This window comes from Dipodomys ordii, unplaced genomic scaffold (genome assembly GCF_000151885.1).
Source record: "Dipodomys ordii isolate 6190 unplaced genomic scaffold, Dord_2.0 Scaffold4, whole genome shotgun sequence".
Classification (NCBI taxonomy): Eukaryota; Metazoa; Chordata; class Mammalia; order Rodentia; family Heteromyidae; genus Dipodomys; species Dipodomys ordii.
The window spans coordinates 30365398-30390626 of NW_012267220.1; the positions used below are offsets into that span (position 1 = coordinate 30365398).

The following is a 25229-nucleotide window of genomic DNA, read 5'->3' on the forward strand; positions in this document are numbered from 1 at the left end:
TTAAAAATCATTTTGAATCTTTAACTTATAAATGCACAAAAAGATCCTCACACAGGGCAATAATGGCATCATTCCCCATCTCTCAGAAGGGAACATCTCAGTATAAGATCGACCCTGAGAAACTGTTGTGGTTTCCTCTAGCTTATACTTAGGTGTCACTGGCTCAAGCTTGCAACATTTCTCTGCCTTCCAGATAGAAAAGAGACCCAGTCTTTATGCTACAGCTACCCTAAGACCCCTTAAGGAAGCAGAAACTAACAGGACTTGACTGCACAGAGTCCCAGATTTCTTGCTAAGAAGTGGTAATAATCACTAAAACACAAACCCCAATTAATCAAAGTCTCTTGCAGCAGGTTTCAGGCATAGGTATTTATTTTAAAAAGCTCCCCTGGTGATTTCAGCGTGCAGCCAACATTAAGAAGCATGGCCCTAATGGATTCATTTACTAAGGGGTCATGTGAATATGGCCTTTGGAGAGAGGTAAAATTAAAAGTGGAGAGGATTTGGTTGACCAAGGCCAAGTTGTTTCATGGCTTTGAACCTTAGGATAAAATGATTCTGCAGACAGATTTAAAGAATGTGAAGCATGGGGTGAGCAGTGTTTGCAAAACTAGACAGGTCAAAGGGTGACCCTTCCTAGTGCTCATAGTTGAACAATGTCAGATCAGACATTTCCAGTTGGGAAAATGCTCTGTGTTGGCAACTTAGCTGTCCAGGCACAGTTATGTCACAGAACATAACAGAACCCAGTTCTGATTCTGATGCTAGAGTTGAGTATAAACACTTTCCTAAATAAGGGTGTACACTGACAATGCAGGTCCTGCTGGACCTCCCCATGAAAAATCCTTCTTTTGGAAATGATGTTAAATGGGTTTGTGTAGCATATCATTTCTTGACATCCAGCTGAGAACTCCATCTGGCTTCTGGGACCTTCCCTTCTCTTACACAGCAAAGTATTTATCATGGCATCATAATAGCAGAGACACAAGCTTATCTTCAAGATACACAAAACTGTACTAGAATTTCTGGTTTGGAATGAGGTTGACTTTAAGCAGTAGCACAAGTAGTTATTTGAATATCTGATAAGGATTAGCATGATCATCATCACATGTTGTAATTACATCAATACCTTCCATTTTTTAAAATTTATTTATATAAAACACGTGCTAGACTTATGTTCCATTGGCTTCCTATTTACCATGCACAATCTTCTCCTGTCAAGGACAGGTTTATTCCTAGTTTCCTACAGAGAACACTGATGTTGCACAGAGAGACTGTAAACAATCCAAGGTTTAAATCCAGTTTTGAGCCCAAGAGTCCGGACCCCTTGTAATGCCACATGGTCAATGGCTTGGGTCACCAATTTGATCACAGGGCGAAATGCTTCAGTCCTGCCTTGTATGCACTTGTGGGTTGATTTCTTTCCTGGAACCTTAGCCTTAGGGTTTTTGGCCACAATACAATTTATTCTTCAAAGCTTTACCCAGTAGAATGCTACCACCCCAAGTTTTTCATACCTTAGCTGTATTTGATTTATTTTTCTGGAGAGCTGTTATATATCTCACCTGTTTTTAATGGATTTTCATTTTGCTACCTGGCATAATCTTCCATTCCTGTGGTTCAGAAGGAAGAAAATACTGTTAAGCTCAGCCAGAGTTCAAAACAGATGTTCTACATGTCTCCTTGCATGGTTGTAGCAATGCATCACTTTCATACACTGTAGCCTGGGCCTGCCAGCATCGCTGTGTCCATGCCAACTGCTTTCAGATACCATGCAATAAGCAAAAACTGAAGTTAGGTTAAACCCACCAAAGTCATTTCATTCTAATTCTTGAGTGCATTAGCATCTGGACTTCACAAGGTGCCACCTGCTCTCTGGAAATCTAGGACTATACAATCTGCACAGTTAGGCAACACAAGTGTACTGTTGTAAGAAACCTTGCTGTGTGGAAATCTGATATGACCTGATAAATGTAAGCAGGTGATGTCTTTTATGGAGAATTTTTATTTGAAAGAAAGATTTCCTAGAAGTTTCCCTTTGACATTTCACTCTTCCTTCCATTAAAAGGCCCATTTTTTCAAGAGTATGATTTACACTGTAAAAGCTACTTCTCTCACCAATCAGATGGCCACCCACTGCACTCCCATACTGCAGGGCTTTCTGTCCAAATCACCACAGAAATGGCTTAGGGTAAGAGAACTTCATGGAGAACTCTGAGTACAGCAGTTTGTCTGCCCTGGGAGGCCCTAACGTGCAATCAGTCAGATAATATTGATGATGTTCTCAAATGTGTACTGTGTTAGATTTGATTCAATGTAAAACCTAATCCAAAATGATAGTCTCACTCAGAGTGGCTCACCTTTAGGCAATCAGAGACAGACAGGAACTGTGTCAAGTGACCTTTCCAGACCCCCTATCTTATATGATTTTGTGAATCATTTTCAACAGCCAGGGTCCTTACAGTCTGACAGCATTCCCTTTAAATTCTAGGAAGGGAATCATGAGAAATGAAGTCATTCATTCAAGTCATGCTGTCTTGTAAAATGCAAGCTTCTAGAATCTTCGTGTGGCATCTAAAGGATGGTTGTTTCTGGCTTTTGCAGTATCATAGGATAGCGGTAGCCTGGGATGGGAGGCACACAAGGGAGTAGTCACACTGTGGTAAAATTAACTGAAGAAAGTCAAGTCGCCAAGTCTCAGTGTGATCTGAAACATTTAATTATTTGATGCTGAGTGATCAGACAGGAGAGAGGTTAGAGAGTCCTGGGAAGACTTGATGAAAATGCCCTGAATGTTTTTTCTCTTTTCTACCTCACCCAATGGGTATGCAGAAAATTCCTAATAGTATAAAATGATATCTTTCCCAATGAGAGTGATGGCTCATATTTTAACAGATGATAGAGAAAGGAAACAAGAAGGAAAGAGTAATTTGTTTAAAAAACAAAACTCTAATAGGCTCATCACACTGTACCCATAACCAAAAGGAATGGATAAACAGGCAGAATTTGGAACTTACATCCAGGCCAGGATTACTACAAACCATTGCAGAATCCTTTAAATATTTATTCACTGGCTCATTTTTCTATCATCATATATAGTGAAATGGCATCTTTTACCCAAGCAGGCTGCTCATTGTATATAAAAGAGGACAGGCAGCAAGCTCCCTTCTTCTATTCAGCTAAGAATCTAGTTAAGGCACTGGAGAGTAACTGGAGAGACCCAGAGGAAAAAAATATACATTTTTACAATAAAGTAATCATCTTAGAAAGAAGATTCCAGAAGAGGCAAATAAAAATTAGAATGGAAGCTAAAAACATGAACTACATATCCATATTGTCTTCAAAAATGAAGAAAATGAATCACTGATAGAGGGAGATGCAAAGTGAGGCAGGGAATATATCTGCTCCATGTAAATTTATTAAATGCAACTTTCTTTTTCTCTTTCTTTCTTTTAGATAAAAAACCTCTTCATGAAATAAAACCCCAAAGTAAGTTATTTTTCCTCTTGTGAATATAATTTATTCTCATATTTGCTGCCTTACTGTTATATTTGTTTAGGAACCGAGCAGAATTGAAGTTCCTAGGAAAGATCCAGGGCTTTCAGGGCTTCTCATTGAGTTTGGAGTCGCATATCAGAGGTTTAAATCAAAAAGAAATATGCACAACCCTCCCCTCGCTCAGAGCAAAAGTAAATCTCTCTTCTTGATTCTTTCTGCCTATACATCCATTTCTCTGCAAATGTCATCTGAGATTCCTGTTTCTGGAGAGATTTATAGCATTAAAATTAATAAATATTTGCCAGTACACACTTTCATGAGAATAGCCTTTGGGCCAAATCCTAACTCCATTTGTCAGGAGAGGGGAGGAAGGAAGAGTAAGATGAGGAGGAAGAGAAGAAAGGGAAGGGGGAGGGGGAGGAGGGAAAGGAGGAGGGGAAGGAGGAGAGGAAGGAAGAAGACTGAGAGGAGGAGGGGAAGGTAGAGGAGGAGGAGGAGGGGAAGGTAGAGGAGAAGGAGGAGGAGAAGGAAGAGGAGGAGGAGGAGGAGGAGGAGGAGGAGGAGGAGGAGGAGGAGGAGGAGGAGGAGGAGGAGGAGGGGAAGCAGAGCAGGGAGCAGTTTTGCTGAGGGGGAGAATGCAAACCACCATCTCACCTGCCGTGGCATCCATGGCAACTGGTAGATTAGGAGCCAGAAATCCACAGTGAAATAATTATGAACTGAGAATGTTACTGTTGGTGCTGTCTCGGGTTCCTGAGATACAGGCATGCTTCCTGTAGAGGATTTTTTATTATTCCCATAATTTTGCATCCAGTAGATTTGGAAAAGAAGGATGGCTTCATGTTTGTCACTTTGGCATTTGACCCTGTGGCTCTAGGTTTTTTTGGTTGTTTTTTGTTGTTTTGTTGTTGTTGTTGTTGTTATTGTTGTTGCGGGGTTTTTTTTTGCCTGTTGTGGGGCCTGAACTCTGGGCCTGGATTCTGTCCCTCAGCTCTTCAGCTCAAGGCTAGCACTCTACCACTTGAGGCACATGGCCACTTCTAGCTTTTTCTGCTTATGTGGTGCTGAGGACTCAAACCCAGGGCCTCATGTATGCAAGACAAACACTCTACCACTGAGCCACCTTCTCAGTTTTGACTGTACTTTACAATCACCTGGAGGCCTGTTTAAAAAACAAAAACAAACAAACAAAAATCTCTAGTTCCCAAGCTTTACCACTGAATTCAGAATTTTGAATTGGATGGGGTGTGGGTTGGAAAACCTCAGAATCGCTGTTCTTCAAGAGTCTTCATGGGACTCCAATGGTGCACCTCAGGCCCACTGTCTTAGAGAAGTGTTTTTCAAATAGTAGATCAGAGGCCACCTGACTCAGAAGCCTGGGGGGATAATTGGAGTTTATTAAACATGCCCCACCTCAGAAGAGAACAGGTAAATGAGATGAATCTATAGTTGGGTGGGGAGAACTTATCTGTAACTATGTTCCTCAGATCATTGTCATGCAGTCAGAAATAGGTAAGGCATACTAGGAAACCAAAAGAGCAATACAGCTCTTATCAACAAGAGAAATAACCCATCTGCCTGGCTTATAAAGCTTGAGAAAAATGTCCCTGCCCAGTTTCACTCATTTACTATAAGACGGATGACTTTTGATCTTTTAAATCCGAGAGTATTAAATTTCAAAGAGCTTGGGAGGGTTAATAGCTTTTATTAGCTAACTTCTTTGAAAGAATTAAGTCCTTGTGAAGACAGACAGAAATAGATACATTGGGGGCAGGCATCACCAGACAGGAGAGAAAGATCCAAAAAAGCCAATCTCTCCATTTTTGCTTGGATTGCCTTAGGCAGGGTGGAAATAGGAAGATGCCACTTACTTTCAACTTGAGAATTTGGTAAAACAATACAAAACGAACTTTCCTGACGCCTCTCTGTGCTACTAGTTGCTCATAAGGGATTATTGGTCCCTGGGATCGTGAGTGGCCTTCTGACATCAAGTGTGGTTGATTTTGAGTTCAGACAAATACTGTGGGTGTAGGAGCCCAAGTGTATTCATGTGTGTTTGTAGGTATGAGTGGGCACATAGTGAGCTAGGGAAAAAACAAACTGATCACTGAACATGTGATCTGGACCTGTGAAGACCTTAAGGTGACAGCTGGGGATGAGTGACCTCTCAGATTCTGCCAGGTCCTACATTCACCCTATCTACTAGTTCTGGTGTACAGCACAAACAGGATCATGCCTGTCCATGTGGCAGCCCACGTGAGCTTAGTTAGAAATGCAGGTGTGAGTGTTTAAAATTAATTTCATGCTTAGTTTGTGAGTCCTGTGCCATTCTAATTTAGTTACCTCTGTACTTCAGCCACAAAGCCCACAGAAGCTCTTTCTATTCCTTAGGGACTCCCGAATTTGTTTTTTTGGATGGGTGGGTTCTTACTCCTGAGCACTATGCTTAATTGCTGGATACTACAACAGAATCACTTAAAGTGTTTTAATTTGTGATTTGCCTAAAAATAAAGCCTTAACGGAATCAACATGATTGCAGAAGGCTCCCAGAGGGATCTAAAAGAGGTTGTGTAAGCTGCATGGTTAGGAGTGCATTTTACAAAATTCAGGCTGCTGCTTCTCAGTGAAAGTGGGGTTTAGCTGAAGACTACATGAATCATCACATGCAAAATCAAAGTCAATTATGATGGTAATTGAGAAACAACCTGTTCCTATATATAGCATACTCATAATCTTCCACCAGTCCTAGTAGAGAGAATGTTATCACTTGACGCCTTGGACCCAACCCTTCAAGACCAGAACAGCAAATCCAGCTTTGAGTTGCAAGGAGATGCATAAAGAAAGTGAAGTCTGAAGATACGTGTTGGCAAATCATAATGACAAACTGGGGAAAATATGTGCAGTGCATGGCTCATGAAAGCACTTATTGTAAATGAGATAATTTAATCAATTACGTTTCCTAATGTACTAAACCGAATGTTTCATTTTCTGCTTCTGCACATCTTAAATTATCTTCAGGTGCTTTATGAGATTTAATCATAGTTAATAGAAACTTCATTACCATCAAATGTGCTTTCAATAAATGTTGTGTAACAATGTCAGGAGGTGCAGTAAAATATAGTAGGTTCTGAATGGCAAGCATGTACCCCCAGAGTCAGACTGAGAAATGGTGGTATTCCAACAATGAATATGGTTTCTGAATAGTTGTGAGCTCCTGGGGAGAGCTGGATCCAGAAGATCACCTGAGGGGTAAACTAACAGGATTTAGCTTTCCCCTAGAAAAGAAGTCAGCCCTATACATTCTCTCTTCATTTCCTTTCCACATAGTTGCTTGGTAGTGAACAGAGATGATTATCATGAATCCAATTAATAGTTCCAGAGTCTGCTGCTTGCAGGACATCTTCCACTGAATATCTCCCAATAACCTTAATCTCAGCTTCAAAATTGAATTGGCCTTCTCTGTCCCAGTCCCTCAACCCATTCTTCTCCCATCTTCTTTGTTTCAGTGAAACTTGTATCATCAACTCAGTGCTCTGGGTGAGAAACTTGGATAGACACTCAAAACCTCTGTTTTCTTGATCTCCCTTTTTCTGCTCAATACCATACCTCATCCCACTCTGTCTCCTTCCCCCCTTGAAAACATCTCAAGGTCATCTGTCTTTTTTTCCAAGCCCACTGCACTCCAGTCTTTCTGTCCATTCATCCGACAGTTGTCTGTTGAGTGTTTTCTGAGTGCCAAGCTGTTCAGGGGAGTGGAGAGTCAGCCCTGAGCACAGCATAGTCAGCTTTTGCTTCCATTGCCCTCACAGTTTCAGTGAGGGGCCATTAAGTACGTTAGCAAACCAGTAAAAATTACGCTATAGTAAGTGCTTTGGAGTTGGTGTGAGGTGTTATGAAGATAAATAAAGTTGGACGAGGGGTGAAGGCAGGTTTCAATGGACAATTCATTGCTTTATTGTATGAGGTATAAAATTACATTCAAAAAAAGCCTGAAAAGGAGCAAAGACCCAGGGTCTGTCTTTCTGAGTACAAACCTCCAAAAGCAAAGGGAATTACGGGATGTGGGACTATCAGTAGGAGCTTGCTCAAAGGCTCTAAGAGACCCGAAGGAGGACTGCCTAGCTAGAACAAAGTGACAAGGGAAAGAACCGTATTGCCAGGATCATGCAAGTGGTGTGAGGAAGGACATGGGAAGCCATTGGGAGTCCATGACCTGATACTTTCAAGAATAAACTCTAATTGCTGTGTTGAGTGTAGACCCACAGGGAATCAGAGTAGAGGCAGAAAGATCGGTTACATGATTTGATCCATTTTAATAATAATCTATTAGGATTAGAGTAGAATAATCTCAGTGTAGACTATTGTTATAATAATCTATAAGAATAATGAGTAATCATTGTGGCTAGGACATATATATATATATATATATATATATATATATATAATCACATCTGAAGGCAGAAAATGATTTGCTGGTGGATTAGGTATGGAGTATGACAGGAAGAAAAATATTATGGGCGATTCCAAAATTCAGACAAAGGTACAGGAAGGATGGAGGTGCCAATATTGATAAGGTGAAATTTTTGTGTACAAGCTCTAGAGGGATAATCAGAGTTCTTTCTGAGATGCTTATTAAGTATTAAGGAGAGTTTGAATAGGCAGTTGAATATGTGAAACTGGATGGCAGGTAACTGTCCCTCTGGATGATATAAACTTGGGGCTTGTCAGAGTCAATATGATATTTAAAATCCTTCCGTTAGATGAGGTCATTGGGATGTGAATGGAGAAATTATCTGAAGACAAAGATTAGAAGATCAACAGGGCAGAAGTCACTAGGGAAGAGAAGGAAAGGTAACTGCCAGAATACTAGGAGAAAATAATAAGTCCAGAAGAAAAGTTGAAAGACCCCAGTTTAAACAGGGTTTTATTATTTGCTTCACTGTATGCAGGACTTTGCTACATCACTTTATCTAGCCTCTCTAAAATGAAAATTCTCAACAAATCACCCTCCTGTTTAAAACACTTCATTATTAACTCACTATTGTTCCTACATGAAGTCCTTAGCACACTGAAATCTGGCCCCAGCCTTCTTTTAATCTTGCCAGCTTCTCTTGACCTGCTTACCCATCAGACATTTTCCTTTCTATCACCATTACTATGCTACTAGCTTAATGATGCTTCTTAGCTACTCTGAATACCCCTTTGTGCATTTTGATATATAAGTGCTTTCTTGGTTCTACTATTCTGCCTGTAAACACTTTCACCTTAGCTAACCATTAATCTGCTTTCATGTATTCTTCCTTCAGTATTCAGCTAAGGCATTATATCTGCATGTCTTTATTCCCACTATCACCCAAGTCCAAGCTACTCACCCCTGTAATTTTCCCTCATCAAACTATTCTGCACCTCTATAGTATATCATCTCAATAGATGCAGCAGGTATTTAGTGTAGGGTTCATTCCTCATTTTATTCATTGGATTTACCCTAAAGCCTAACCTAGCATATGATAGATGTTCAGAAAACATTTGTTGAGTTGTGATGCTAAGGCTTCCTGATAATTACTTCCTGAACCTTTTACTGTTAAGGTTTTAAAAAAATCTATAGCCATCTCTCTTCATTTACATGGTAGATATGCAGTGTACATAAGTCAAAATGGAGGTAGGTTATTTGAGGGCGTAGTTGGGGGTGGGAGAAATGGGGGAGAACAATGGAAAAGATGACATCGATCAAGATGCATTGTACTCATAAATTGAGATGGTGAATTGAAATCCTTTGTACAACTACTTCAAAATAATTTTAAAGAATTTTACATCTATAAGCCAACCCAATTCATTCATGCAGTAGATATTTATGATATACTTTCCTTATTCAAATGGCCATTTGAATAGTGTGAAGGAAAAAAAGAAGAATCCTCACAATTTAAATTCATAGTAGAAAATAAGTGATGGGAAAAAGGAAGTGAGGGAACAAGTTTGAGTGATCACCTGCTGTATACCTGGCTATACAGGGAAGCCTGCATCCTGGCATTATTGTCAGTAGGAACAACTTGAATGTATCCCTTAAAATCTAGAAAGACCCCTGACTGAAGGAAAGTTCCTTCCTCCATATTTTCCCATTATACACTGGTTTCATGCACAATAGACTAACATTGGGTCCTTGTTCTTTATGATATTCCCTAGGTCTGGGACTGCTCAAAAGAAGTTGAAGGGGAGTGGGGTACCAGAAACTTGGACATTTTGCTTCAGGCTGTGTAGACATTGACACTTTCAACCCATAGAACTTTTTTGAGGCCATCACTCTTAAATTCTCTACGGACTGTGGACCCTGCTAAATTCACATTAGACTATAGCATTGGTGTCTATCCTCCAGTCACTTTTATATAACACTTTCCTTCTTATTTTGTCCACCGTTTTTCCTCATCCCATGCTGATTATTTTCAATTACATAAGTATGGCACTTTCCACAAATTGCATGATTTGCTTTGTCCTTCACAATCATTCTTCTGCGAGTCAATTCAACCCTTACCTACGTGCAACATTTGTAATTTTCTTACCATTTTCTGTTTTATTATTATCTGATTTTTTTTGGTCCATCATAAATATATGCTTTTTCTTAGTACCATTTTTGGTGATTATTCCAAGTCTGTCTTGAATGCACATAATGGGATGTTGTTCATTATATCCCTCAGAAGTAAGCATATATCCAGAATATAGGTGGTAGACCAATGTACTCTTTGACATTAGAATAATTCAGGGTACTTGTTTTAAATGCAAATTCACAAGTCCCATCTGTGCAACTGATGGCAGTTTAGAGCTTATACAGTTTATATCTTCAGTGGTCCGAATAAGAAATTAAATAAGAGGAAATAACTTGCTCAGAGCCTGGTATTCAAATCCTAATCTTTTTTAACCATATCCCCACTGGAGAACTAAAAAGATAATTGACTCACAGTTCAAAAAGTAGTAACAGATAAAATAGTTGACTTTGGATTTAGATAAGTACTGAACAATTAAAATTTCCACATAAATATGTCTCATTTTTATCATTGGAAATACTCGTACTAAAATTATTCACTATTGATCTAAAATTTAGATTGAGTCTTAAAATTTTGTTACCCAAGTCTGGCAACTTGAACCAAAAAAAGACTAAAACATATGAATATGCACTACCAAGAAATGTGTTATGAAATGGATGTCTTAATTGCTCCAGAATAGGTAGAATTGGAAAAGATATTAGAATAGAAGTCCTTACTACAAGAGGAGAAATTAAGTGGAAAAAAAGATAAGAAACTTGGCTAGAGATTAAAGTCCATGTAGGTGAGAAGTAGATATAGACTGTGTAGAGCATGACATGTCCTGAACAGGAAAATGTTATGTCTTCCTGAGAATAGATTCAGAACAAACTTCAGTCATTGGAAGTTCTGAGAGTACCAGCATTAAAATAATGTTTTACTTGCATGTGTGAAAATAGGGCAGAGTCATCCAAGACTGGGGTAGGGGTAGAGGCAACCTGAATAAATAACTTGAGCATTCACAAGGGTGTCTTGCCTGGAAATTGAGATTCAGTAAGCACTGGAGGTCAAATCAGTGAGGCTTATGAATGTTTGGGAGAGCGATTTTGAAACAAAATCAGGAATGATTCTATATCTCCAGCCTGTTTATTGATGAGATCTTTACCAAGAGAGAGGGAGAGGGAGAAAGGGAGAGAGAAAGAGAGAGAGGAGGAGGAGGAGGAAGAGGAGGAGGAGGAGAGTAGGAGGAGGAGGAGGAGAGAAGGTGAGCAAGAGAGAGAGGGAGAACAAGAAGGAGAGGGAGAATTCAAGAGGAAAAATACTTGAGAAGGGAGGAATGGCAAATCCATAAATCAGGTGACACATTTGAGATGCTAACCCAGGATGCAGGTAGTTTTGTCAAGCAAGCAGGAAGGAAATGTGGGATCAGATCTTCAGTGACAATGAGATGGGAGTTGCTGATCTGAGACTGCAGGAGTCCAGGAGTTGTTGGCACTGTCTCTGTGTGAGCTATTATCCAATTAGCTGAGACTAGAGACAGAAGGAAAAGGGCCAAGAATTGAACTTGAAAACCTGTATTTAGAACTAGGAGAATGAGGGAAGCTACTAAACAATAGGAGCAGGTCAGAGAATTGGGGAATCCAATTTAAGGGACAATTTCTTTCTAAAAGAAGTGTTGGTTCTTCCTGTCTATTGCTGCAGAGCAATGGCAAAGAATTAGAACACTATCGTGGATACAGTTGCAGGGGAACTTAGTGAGAGATCAGGGTTTGAGCAAAGACAGACTAGAAAAGATATGATAAAGCAAAAGGAATTAAATTAACATACTGCCTGCCTGTGAACTCAGCAAGTGTGATAAAGAAGGAAAAATCTGTATATGTTTTGATAAGAAACTGAATATCCTCTGTATTTTTTTTAAAGATAACATAGTAGAACAAATGTAATATGGATTTTTTTAAAGTAAAGAAAGAATGAAAATGAGTGAGGACATGCATTCTGTTATTTTTTAAAGGACTCACAGGGTACTATAAAGTGATTACTAAAATATTTTCTAATTTTGCATATGCTGCCCTTGTTTTTTTATCTTAACAGTGACAACAGTTAATAGGTACTCAAGATTATGGGGTATACTCAAAGTTTTAAAAATATTTAAAGTTCTTTTTACTAATAAGAAGCTAGCCACTCAGTAGATAGATGGACAGAAGACTACATCTTTGAGAAACTGATCAGAAAAATAAAATGGAGGCAAGTATTTGGGGCAAAGGGATTTAAGAAATGAGACAGTGTTTGTAGGCAGATTGCAAGGCTCAGGTATAGAGTTTCAAACTTGAAGAGGCAAGACCAAAAGAGAATAATAAATGAGGCCATGTCCCCAAAGAAGCAAGAAAGGATTGGATCAGAGAATGTCTGGCTTAAAAGAACAGCAGCTCTTCAGGGAACAGAGGAAAGGAAGAGAAAAACAGAAGGATTTTGAGGTGTAGGGAGTGTGCCCACACATGATAGCTTATATCTTTTGAACAAACTGGCTAAGAAACAGGGGTCTCAGAAGAAGGGAAGAGTCCAAAATAGCCATTGTGCTTTATTTTTGAAAGTATTTGTCCCTGGAGTATGAATAAAATGATGACCAAACAGCAACAAAGGCACAGATGAGATTACACAGCATCAGGTTTCTGATAATCCCAGTCAGTTGAAACTTCCCTCAGAAAGTTGAATTACCTTGGATAGAGATGTGCAAAGAAGGGACACATGAAAAGGAACATTATGAGATGTCGAGTAGTGAAGCTGGCTATGTATGTAGACCTTGGTTTTGCCATTTTCTAATTGTGAAGCCTGGGGTAAGTCATTCCTTTCCTGAACCAGAGTCTTTGTAAAAGGTGAAATCCAAGACCCTCTCCACCCTCTCCCGCTTCATGGATTTTTGTATGAGGATGAGACTAAAATCACATCTGTATTCCTCAGAGAGCAAGCAGGGGTTCATGTTAGTTCTTGCATTACATTGCATACTGAGAGGTAATTAGGGGGATAGTGAGGAAAGCTGTGGTTAACAGCTGGATGGGGTTAACCAGGAACATTGATTCTGCAGATAGTCCACTTGGGATTTTTTTTTTACCTCTACTATTTAACCTTAATGAGTCTTTGGGGAAGGGAAGGTATTTTCTTTTCTTGGTTTATACATTCAAATGAGGAAGCATTTTGTTTGAAAGAGTAAATAGATTTAGTGAGTCTAAAATATATAGTAAACAATGATGTCAGACCTGGCAGTTGTCATTAATTAAAACAATAAAACAACTGCACAATAGCAAAAATAAATAATAAAAAACTGTACAATTGCAAAGATGGAAAAATTGGAAGGAAAGATTTATTGATTGTTGGCCAAGAGGGGTTAGAAAATTTGAAGGATTATAAATAATATTGGAACTGGTTACCACAATTGTCCATGCTGATAATTTAAAAATTCCTTCCTGATGAACATCCCTAACAGTAACGTCTGCTCTATCGTATTTCAGCACACAATGAAGTGCTTTAGTAGGCTACTTCCTGTCAGTATCACCGTCCATGCTGGGGCATTGCTCCCTGGGATGGCTGTTGGCTGGTTTTCTGTGGGATTCCGACTCAGTGGTTGGCTTTTCAGTCTTCTACCTTTTGCCATTCACAGATCTCTATGCATATTCAATATGGGGATCCCATAGTCCTTCACTGTCTCTCATACCATCTCCATTCAATTGTTCTTGCCTTTTGTTCTTCAGTGGGAACAATGGCCTTCTATAATATCTAATAGGAGTTCATAGCTGTTAGAAAACAAACAAAACTACCACCATGTTTGGAAAGGTGCTTCTATGTTCTTTTGTTAATTCTCAGTAGCTGGAGATTTTGCAACTTTGACTCCAGTCTGATATATGTTCTCAGTAGCTGGAGATTTTGCAAATTTGACTCCAGTCTGATATATGTTCCTAATATGGGGATTGAGGCTTTAATATGTCTTTCACCAGGGACTTAGGAAAGAATATGGCAAATCAAGTAAACAGCCTTTTGCTAGAGTCCTTTGGGGACACTGGTTACTATAAATCACTGGGGGGCCTGGGAAGGTAGCTCAGTGGTAGACCGCTTGCCTTGCATGCATGAGGCCCTGGGTTCAATTCCTCAGCACCACATAAGCAAAAAGAAAAAACCGGAAGTGGCTCTGTGGCTCAAGTGGTAGAGCGCTAGCCTTGAGCTGAAGAGCTGAGGGACAGCGCCCAGGCCCAGAGTTCAGGCCCCATAACTGGACCCAAAAAAATAAAAATAAATAAATAAATGACTGAGGATGGTTATAATTCATAAAGCCATCAAATTTGATTAATACCTAGTCCTAGAACTATGAAATTCAGAGTGGCTTTGAAAAGTGAGTTAATCCTTCTTACCAGCTAACAAAAAAATTAAAATAAAATAATTACAGGCCATCATGAAGTCATTCAAGATTTTAGAGACTTTCTGAAAGATTTCAGAATTACCCTCAGAAATACAGGTGGATTTTGTCACAATTCTCATTGTAGTAAAGGTCATTTTACTACCTAAACAGTGTTGCAATTGCTATAACAAATGGTCATGCACTCCTTTTCTGATCCTTGTTAGAAATAGCAGAATAATTTTTTAACAGTTTTTTTATTGTGAAAATACTGTACAGAGGGGTTACAATTACATGGGCAAGATAATGAGTACATTTCTTATCAAGCATTGTAGCCTCCTCCTTTGTTTCCCCTTCCCATCCCTTCCCATCCTCCTAAACCCCATCCCGCTCCCCCCCCACTACCCCCCCCCCGCACCAAAGTTATAAAGTTCATTTTTCAACATAACGACTTGTACATCTCATTGTTGCAATGGGTCCACCTGTATTCCTATTTAAAGGATTTGTTTTTCCCCTTCCCCTCCACAAATAGCAGAATAATTTGTAACTAGCTTCATCATAAATGAGCAGTCATTGAGTGTCTACTGTGGGTCTAATCTTATACCAACTCTTTCTGCATTTCCACCAGTAGAAGTCACTTCACAGCCATCCTCTTCCAGGCCAGATAAACCCTTAAACACATCTTCTCCAGGGTCCTACTTTCCAACTCTACTCATTTTTGCAACCTCTCTCTTAAGATGTTCTGCACTCTCAAGCATTGAATACATTCTTAAGTTCTTTCTGATGAATTTGCAATACAACTGATTCCTACATCAATTTGTTTGGTGTTTTTTTTTGTTTGGGATTGTATGTAGATTGTATGCAATGCATTTTTTTCTTTGACATGTTTAAGTTTTCCATGCTTTTCCTAGAACTTTTGTGACTCTTGGATAGAGGAAAAGAGAGGTTAAGGGAACAAGAAAGAGGACAGTCTTTTACAAACTTCACTTATAAAACAAAGTTGGAAAACGATCCTGTATCCACAAAAAAAAGCATAATCCCCTGTTATAGTCATGAATTCTGTTTCAGAACCACTGTGAGAAAAACAAGCCAACAACACTGTGAATATTTGAGAAAACAGAATTCTTTACATATCCGTGTAAATGGAAATGAAGAGAGTCTTTGCAGCAACAGTTCAACAGCAACAGTTCAAAAATCGACCTGAGTGTGATTTCTTTCATACATCGTTGAGCAAAATTTGAGGTCTATAAAGAGTTGTGCACAATGGTTTCCAAGGTTCCATGGGAAATAATAGAGGTATCATTTCTTGTAAAGGGCTTATACCAGTTAGGGAAAATAAAACAACTTACTGTCCTTCAAATTACTAACAATGAAAGGTGTGAGTCATAGGAATCTCAAACCTTAGGAGTGCTACAGAACTTGTTGGCAATGTTAACAGACTTTGTAGCAAAGAGTCAGCATAGGGTAGAGAGACATTGGGCTGCCATCTGACAGGTGGGTGTTATACATAGGTGGGTTGTATATGACTTTCAAGATTGAGGGGTGGCAATCCTCTGAACAATACGCAGCTGGCAACTGAATTTGAGATCAGTACACGAGGAGTTTTCAGCCCTAGTCAGTCTCTGTGTTGTGTGGCACAGTTTTCTCTATCCGGTTTGATATTCTTTGGACATGAGTGTGAGCTTGAATGCCCACATATGCATGTGATGATTCTGTACCTGTACCTCCACGTGTGCCTGTGCTCACAGACACATGCACATGGCTTCCTCCTTCTCCTGTGAAGCTTGCATAGAAAAAGTACAACTAAGGCTCAGCTCTTTGAGGGGCCAGTCTAAACACACAAGGTCCACTGCAACCTTTAGGAACACACAAGAAATCTTTAGAGGGTAAACCAGTCCATGTCCTTGGAAAGAAAGATTGGAAATCATTGGGCAGAGAGGAACAGAGGAAAAAAAAAGAATGAGGTGAAGGACAAGAAAGTAGATAGAGAAAAGAAGAAAGAAAGAAGAAGAGAAAGAAGAAAGAAGCACAGTAATTCAACTTTAGAAGAATTTGAGGTAGGATAAGGGTAAGGATTTCTGATTAAATTCCTTGAGATACAAAATGTGACTCTGATTACTTTATATACTTTGAGTTATCCCTGATATGTCAGGATCTTCTCACTGTCTGTATTTTAGACAAGCAATAAGTAGACAATAAGTAGACACTGTGTGCATTCATCTATGCATCCTCATTTCAGTTGCATGGGGGCCTTCATAAATGTTTGTTAGATTATAAAAGTATTATACACTGAAGTTTGGAATTTCCAAACTTCAGATTAAGCACCCTATCTTTGTAGGAGCCTTTCTCCAGTGGCTCCTAGCTTTATCCATTGTCTCCAACCCTACCCCTAAAATCCTTTCCCTCATTTAAAAAAATTATAATTTGATCCTTCATCACCTTCAGACAAGTAGATTCTGCACATTTTTCTGAGGGGGGAACCCAGTGAGCCATAGCAAATGTTCATACCTTGACCTGAGGATACGTGGGAAGTCCTTTTCTAAAATCAGGCATTATATTCTGGAGAGAGGTGACAGTCTGGTTATGTGAATAGCAGGATAGTGGACACAAGGTGAAATATGTTGTGTCCCTATGTCCCTGCCTACTGGTACCTGTTTTGAGCTCAGGAATTTTGCCTTGGTTGTCCTCATAGCTTCTAGTCTTGGATGTTTTAGTTCTGCGAAGCGAGGAATGTCTTTGTCTCTGCTTTGCCAACTCAGCTGTAGAGCAGCTGCCTTCAGTGCATTGCCTAGCTATTTCTCTGAATATGCTCATTTGCCAAGCAGGTGTGTGCTCCCTAGATAGACCTTTACAGGCGGTAGTGTCATCAGTCAGTGGTGCCCAAGGAGCTGGGGTGGAATAAAGAAATGGACTGATTGGGCTTGATCCAAAATTCCCTGGACTGTGCCCGGTGTCCTGGTCTGATATATCTGTTGGGTTTTGTGCCTTCTTTTTGCTCTGGTTAGCATTATTCTCAAGAAACTCCTGGTGTAGACAGAGGGAGATAAAGGTAAGTAGATTGATGGCTGCTCTTCTCCTTTCAAATGCTGTAGGCAGATAGAGGTGCTCTTGAGATAAGTGTCAGTCACCATGCCCGTGGTTCTGGGTGGTCAGCACATTGGGCCTCATCGCCATCACTCCTTCATTTGGACCATCAGGAAATTGGAACTAAGGTCAAAGTTTCGCCCTCTTTCTCAGCACTCTGCTGAAAAATACAGAGAAAAACCTCACACTGTGTCTGCTAAACCTTTGACCTTTCAGCTACAATTCTTCCTGATGGTTGTGCTCTCTTTTGTATATTATTTTCATGTGTTTACTGCCCTATTACTGAGCTGGTTCTGCTTCATTTCCTTATTCACTCTTTAATTTGGTTGCACCTTATTTTACAGTCCACTAACTTTGTTGAAAATAAATTCACTTTACTTGTGAGGTTAGTATTACTCATTTGAAAACCTAAGTACCATATTAGGGTGTGGTGAATGCATAGTAAGTGCTCTGCAATTACAAGATAAACATATGATGGGTTTATTTTATCCTTTTGGTCCAACACAGGGTGAGACATAGTAATTACTTTTGAACCCATTATGTGTACTTACCACATAAGCCATCTGAAGATTAATTATACAGTTAGCTCTTGCCATTTTCCATTTCCACACACTTTGAGATTCCACCTCTGTTAGGATTGTGTTGTCTCAGATAAATCTCCAATTCTGAGTCTTAGCCATCGTTATGGATCTGTTTCTGGGATGAACCTTACCTAGTGCACACGTGGAACAGAGTGGAAAATCAGCTACAGCACATCTTGGGGTATGGGAAGGAAGACATGCACATTTTAAATCCAAACTAACGCTTTTATTTTTGCTTTGCCCATGCATTCAATAGGATGGAGTAGGAGAGGTATGGGAGAAACAGCATGTACCTTCTTAGAGACCAACCCTCTTCCACCACAAAGTGTTAGACTCTAGCGTTTAATTGGTGTCAGAAAACATTTGCCATGAACATTAGACCCTTCTCCACCCCAAAACCAAAACCTTCAGATCTTACAGTAAAAATTCTCTAATAATGTATATACCCTAAACTGGGGTTATTAGTGTTCTCTGAATATAAATGATTGGTGTCAAAGCTCAAATTCATATTTGTCAACTCAGGCCTCCTCTTTCTTGACTCATTTGACCATGTGTTGGATTCTTTCCCTAGACTGTTCTGCATAAATGCATGTGTCCCAGGTCCTGTATGTGTAGAGCAATCACCCAGTTTTTGTCATTTGTTTGAGTCTTCTCCTTCTCATATAATACTAAAATATAAAAATACATTGCAGGTAAATATGACTTCTTAAAATAAGTTAAGGACTTGCCTGTTTTTACTGGAAAAATACGATGTTCTTTATAAAATTGATTCTCTGCAAGAGTCTATTACATGGTAAGCTACCTTAATGCAGTTAAGATATTTGACTAGCATTGCTTTGATTTATACAAGGCATTTGAGAAACATGATTATTGTGCGAATGAGAATATAACTTGTGGCGAGCTACATATGTCATTTTCTGTGAGCAGTAGCAGAAAAATCCAATAGCATTTCATTTTTTCTCCCGGGGTGGCTCTTTGGCTCTGTGCTTATGTTGGCCACTTAGGATCTCTCTTGTGTCTTTCAGGCATTGAGAATGCCAGTGACATTGCTTTGTACTCGGGTTTGGGTGCTGCCGTCGTGGCTGTTGCAGTCCTGGTCATTGGTGTCACCCTCTATAGACGGAGCCAGAGTGACTATGGCGTGGACGTCATCGACTCTTCTGCATTGACAGGTGGCTTCCAGACCTTCAACTTCAAAACAGTCCGTCAAGGTCAGCGGCGTAGGTCCCCCAACACCTCATCCTCAGGACCAAAGACTACACTCACACAGGAGACCCTTCATTCTCCTCAGTCCTGTGTGAAGGTAGCTGTTGGCACTGGGAGCCGCTACCAAATTATTTGTATGTATGTATCTGTATCAGGACACTAGAGGCAAAAAAGCTTCCCTGACTCTGGCCTGGGTTACTGTGAGGACAAATAAGTCTCACTTCACCAGTTAGCAAGATTTTAAATGAAGCAGTTCCATCCTTGAGATATAGTGAACTTAACAAGTTGCTTCATCTTAACTTACTTTCTCTTTTAAGAAGACTAACTTGAGAATATATATACATATGTATACATACATACATATATATATATATATATATATATATATATGTAACTAAAATAGTGGCTATTCAAAGCTGTAGACCAAGTCTTAGAGCACAATACCCAGGTATATTTATTACACTATTTTTTTGTTTTTTTCTATTTAATGTAAGTACCAAAAAAAATCCCCTTAAAAGTTATAGAATGGGGTCAGTTAGCCAGAAGGAAAAAAAAATGAAATCCCAGTCTAAATGACTCTGAGCTGTTCCAAGTCCAAGCAATCTTTTGTTGTGAAGAAAGGAAAATCTATCATGTCAAAGTACAGCAATACTCATTTTCAAAGCAGAGAGTCATTTAATTCTCTCCTATGAACCAAATCTATTCCTGGGTGCAAGGTAGGGATGAGGTATACTTCATTTTAGAAAAATGAAACCATCTCTCTTCAGAGGATGAAGTTTTCTTCTTCTTCCCTCATCATCCGTACCGTCTCCTCTATTTCTGTTTATTGTATGTCCATAGCTCCGATTGAACAGGCCAGGAAATCTCAGTGTTAGCATCAGTTGGCTGCTGATATGGAAACATAAACCTGCTAGAAAAGACAATTGAGAGAGAGAGAGCCAGAGAGACAGTCAGTCAGGCTTAGAAATAGACCATAAACCTGAAATAGATTTCCACAGAGTAGGCTGGGATAAGCAAGTGACCAGCGATGAGTATCTGACCCTGATCAGGCTTCAATCAGATTGGTAGCCAACATTCTTTAATTATGGACTCTGTCATCTTCATAAATATACTCTGTGTGTGTGTGTGTGTGTGTGTGTGTGTGTGTGTGTGTGTTTAATATATGAGCATGCTGGGAGTCAAACCTTGGTACTTGCCTCATTCATGTTAGTCAAGCACTGTATCATTGAGCTACACAGCAGCCTTGTATATATTTTTATAAACAGGCCTTCTCTATGTCTGTGCTATCTGGCTCTAGGAAACACACACACACACACACACACACACACACACACACACACACAATTTTGTTTTACATTAAACTTTAGAAGGAAAATGGTCAACTAGCCATGATACTCAAAGATATGATTCTTGAGATCTCCAGGAAATTCTGTCCTAAACAGATGTGGAATATTCTTCAATCTCACTCCTTGCCTAGAAAGACCACAAAAAAAAGCCAGGTCATAATTCATTGCTCTCAGAATGATTCTCTTAGAAACTACATGGTACTTGAATAGGGACTACATCTTGGCCCAGCCACTACAAACATATAAGAAGCATCATTAAGGAGCCATTAGATCTACATTATTTCATCTTGTTTGTGTGTTTTCTCAGTGACTTAGAGCCTCTGAACAAGAGATGGAAAATCCAGGGTTATAGATTTCCTGCTGGCATTGTTACAAATTACAAAAATGGAAAAAACAACAGAGGCTAATACAATATGGTCTAGAACTGCAATATTTTAAAAAATGTCATACTTTAAACATTCTCGTCAGGCCCCAAAGGAAAATTATTTAATGTGGTTTAGGTTTCAACTTGAGATGTCACATTGACGGACTGATATTAGGTGGGTGGTTTGGGAGTGAGGGTTATTTTGCTATTTACTGATAACCAAGATTACTTCATCACAAGAAAATATCGCACATTTTTAATTGTTGTCTGGGGAAAAATGGTGAGCCCCAACAGATGACAAAGTCTAATTTCTCATGTTTTTGTACAAATTATTTTTCATTTGCTTTGTGACAGAAAAGGCACAATTGTGGGCTGTACCCCACATAGAATCTGAGTCACTCTTAGTCCCCCTGTAGGCTGGTTTCCCCTCTGAGTGACAAGTGGTGTTCTGAGTGATGTTCAAGGAAATTGACTACTCAGCCGTGGAGCTATTCATGAAATCCCCTAACCCATTTGCTCTGAGAACAGGTCATTTCCTTCTCCACCTCCAGAAACTGTCCCGAATTCCCCAAGTATGTTCTGGAATATTGTTGTTGTTGTTGTTGTTAAATGGCACTATCTAGTCATCATGCTGTGTCATCTCTTGCCACTTAATATGAACAGATATTTTTTACCCCAAACAGGATTACAAAACACCTTTTTCCCCCTTTCTTTTAAGCTTGTCTTTGCCAGTTGAAATAATCACAGAAATAGCAATACCTGAGTTAGTGGTTTAACCCAGTGCCAGAAATAGTTGTTTTCAAATGAAGACACATAGCTCAGAAAGAGAAGGATTTGGACCTGTGGCATTTACTGAGTTGCTGGGGAGAACCAGAACTGTTCCCCATGTGCCAGTCACTAAGGACTAGCCCTAAGGACCTGCTCACGGTGGGTCTAGCAAGCCAGGTTTGACTGGTGCAGCTGGCTGCAGGCAGGTCGTGTACTGTCCATTCAGTGACAGTGGCTGTAAAAGGGGAATGAGAAGTCTTCTAGTTTCTGAGTGACAGATCCTCTTTTTATTATTACTATTTTGTAACCAGGTAACTCCCTTCTCCTGAATTCTGCCATGCAACCAGACCTGACAGTGAGCCGAACATACAGCGGTCCTATCTGTCTGCAGGACCCACTGGACAAGGAACTCATGACGGAGTCCTCACTCTTCAACCCTTTGTCTGACATCAAAGTCAAAGTCCAGAGTTCATTCATGGTTTCCCTTGGAGTATCTGAGAGAGCTGAGTACCATGGCAAGAATCCCTCTGGGACTTTTCCCCATGGAAACAACCGCGGCTTTAGTACGATGCATCCCAGAAACAAAACACCCTACATACCAAACTTGTCATCACTCCCCACAAGGACAGAGCTTAGGACAACTGGTGTTTTTGGCCATCTAGGGGGACGCTTAGTAATGCCAAATACAGGTGGGTGGTAAGTGTGTGTTTGTATATTTGCCAGTGCTTGTGTCAATTCTTTATATTTATGCATTTATAGCCTGTCACTATTATTTATTATCTCTTATCAGAGCAGCAAATGTTGTAGCTGTAGCAGTCTAGTTGATACACTGAGCACATCAGAACCTATGGTCAGGTTGGTTCTGCTGTGTCCATCTCAGTGTGAAATGAATGCTCTGAATTGATAATCATATTTGCTTAAAAGGTCTGGGTAATCTACAAGGCTTAAGCTTCTTTTGAAGTCATAAAACATGACAAGCACTAAGAACAATCTTTGACATAACTGACAAGGACCATGTTTGTACTCAAGGACAGTCCATGGAGTGGTAGATGATTTAGTGCAAAGACAGCCAAATTTCACCAACAAAGAATCTAAATGTATTCAATTTCCATGGACCTTGCTAATAATGTTACTTCACTATGAAAAATGATGGTAGCGTTGCTCCTTGGAGTTCAAACTTTAGATAGTTTCTAAGTATCTTTTTCTCCTTTGGGTTGGAAGAGAAGAGATTTTCTTGGTGTTTTGACCTCAAGTGTTTAGCCCAGATTACTTCAAAATTATTCTCTATCTGTGAATAGGTTTGTGCCTGAGACCTGTGTGGTTGGCTACAGAGGTCAGTTTCTGGTTTGAGTTGTAAGCCATAAGAATTGTAGTGTCCTGAGCAACTCAATGTATGTGGGCTTCTAAGAAAAGCTCATTGGATCAGCAGATACTATTACATAGAAAGTCAGCATTGAAACAGGGCTCTGAGAAGTTTTTCTCAAAGGCAAAGGTATCTCATCAAATGAAATCTGTAATGGGACTCATCTAAGCCTATTATTCAAGCAAACTGACCTCCTCTAGCAGTTTAGTGACTTGAGCCTGAGCTTTACCTTAAGTTGAAGGATGTTCCTTAGTCTCTCATAGATCAGTTGTGACCTTTAAAATGATTTTTTGAAACATTTTGTGCCTTAAGAACAGGCCTGCAAAGCAGCCTTGATGTTAACTGATTGTCCTGCTCCAAATCTCTGGTCCAAATTTTAGGATGTAAGAGGCATCAACATGTAATATCTCTGTGTGATGTAATTCTTCCTGTTGCTGATTGGCTGGGGGCTTTGGTTTCTGCTTCTAGAGGTATGAATGTTGATGAATAGGAGGCTCAGACATGGACAGTTAGCCCTTTGTACTAATGACCCTCTATAAAAATTTATAAATTAGAAGTGTGGGTCCTAGAAAAAGAAAAATAGAAGATACAACCTCTGTCCTCCCCAAGAGAAAAATGTGCATACCTGTGTCAAACTAAGTCTCACACTGAGTCATTGTCCTTCTTTCTACACGATTCTTGGCTCCCAGAAAGCTTTTCTGTATTTATTGATTGAACAGGTTGAGTAATGGTATTGCTCTCTCTTCCCTCTGTGAGTGTTTGAGTGCATGTATATACATACACTTTTATGTATGTTTCTTGTCCAAATTGTTTCAATGCCCATCAAACAGTGCAAGCTATAATCATGATGAGCCACAGATATGTTTTTCTTTCCCTTCTGACTTGAGAAAAATAAAAGCTTCTGATAGCATTGTTGGCAATTCCCATCCAATTCCTCTGTGTGCAAATGTTTCAAAGCTCCTTACAAGAAGCCTTAGAAAACATGGAAGCAGTTCACTGAGAATCAGTTTGAGGAATACTAAATGTGGGGAACTAAAACATATTTCTTTTCTGTTAAAAATGCAAAATATGCCTTGAGGAGCTAAAGTGTAAAGAAAGCATGACACAGAAATTTAGATTGCTCAAATACCATCCACCCCAAATTGTCATTTGAAGAACTCAGGAATTCACTTATTATGCGAAATATGAAACAGAAAACTCAGACAGGTGATTCTGTTGTCAAATCAAATAAAAGGCTGTCATAGTAGCAGGTGGAGTTTGGAGGAAATATATTCTTCTTTAATCAGAGATAACTGGTGAATGGCATATTGGAAATGGATACTTCTTTAAGAGACCACAGGCAAAAACCTTCCCGCAGTGACTCTCATTCCTCATAATATATAACTTGTCACTAACACTAACACCCCCTTACCACCCTTGTCTCTGTGATTGACTGTCATCAGTCTCCACATGCAACTTGTATGTTTAGGTGAGAGGAGGAAAGTAAGTTTGAAAGATAATAATGCAATTTCTGATTGAAAGAGAAAAATAGTTTTAAGCTCCAATGATCTTTGTAAGATTCAAGTTGAATTTAGGAATATCATGAATAATGTTTCAATCTGAACACAAAGGATTAAGCTGATTGAAAATTAATAAGATATGATGTGCTCTGTAAACAGCATCTTCTCAAACAGTTCTTTTCTGGATCTGGGAGTAGACCACAAAGCCATGATCCTCCACACAAAATGACATGGCTTGAGCCTGGATTGTTTACTAAGAACGTTGAACCCAGTGCGTCCATTTGAATGTTCATTATGTGTTTATTGGGTTGTTATTAATATAATATTACATTTTGCTTGGTGACAGGCTACTGGACTTCTTTATATGAAGAATGGAGAATGAATGTCTTTTCAGATAGTGAAGGAAAGGCAGCAGAGAAAATGCTATGTCAATCTGTGGCAAAGCTGAATGACTAGGGCAGGTATTTGAGTTAACATCCAAACTCATTGAATATCTTTAATGGTACAATCTGTGTTCAACAGCAGGAAAGGATAGAATGGAGGCCATTTCAATTGGCAGCTACATTTAAGGAACAATAGAAAATAGAAGGTGGCTCCTGATTGGAGATCCCTAAGTATAGCAAT

The 25229-nt window shown here is 39.4% G+C and overlaps 1 protein-coding gene across 2 annotated transcripts in view; it reads left to right on the forward strand.

Moving 5' to 3' along the window:
• The window catches only part of Unc5d (unc-5 netrin receptor D), a 558420-nt gene that overhangs the window by 471982 nt on the left and 61209 nt on the right, over positions 1-25229 (forward strand). Inside the window, exons 8-11 of one of the 2 annotated variants that reach the window (XM_013024977.1) lie at positions 3457-3489; positions 18316-18330; positions 19085-19270; positions 22055-22432. In XM_013024977.1, coding sequence (XP_012880431.1) covers positions 3457-3489; positions 18316-18330; positions 19085-19270; positions 22055-22432 — 612 coding nt within the window. The remainder of the gene's footprint in view (positions 1-3456; positions 3490-18315; positions 18331-19084; positions 19271-22054; positions 22433-25229) is intronic. The other variant, XM_013024984.1, reaches the window with a different exon arrangement.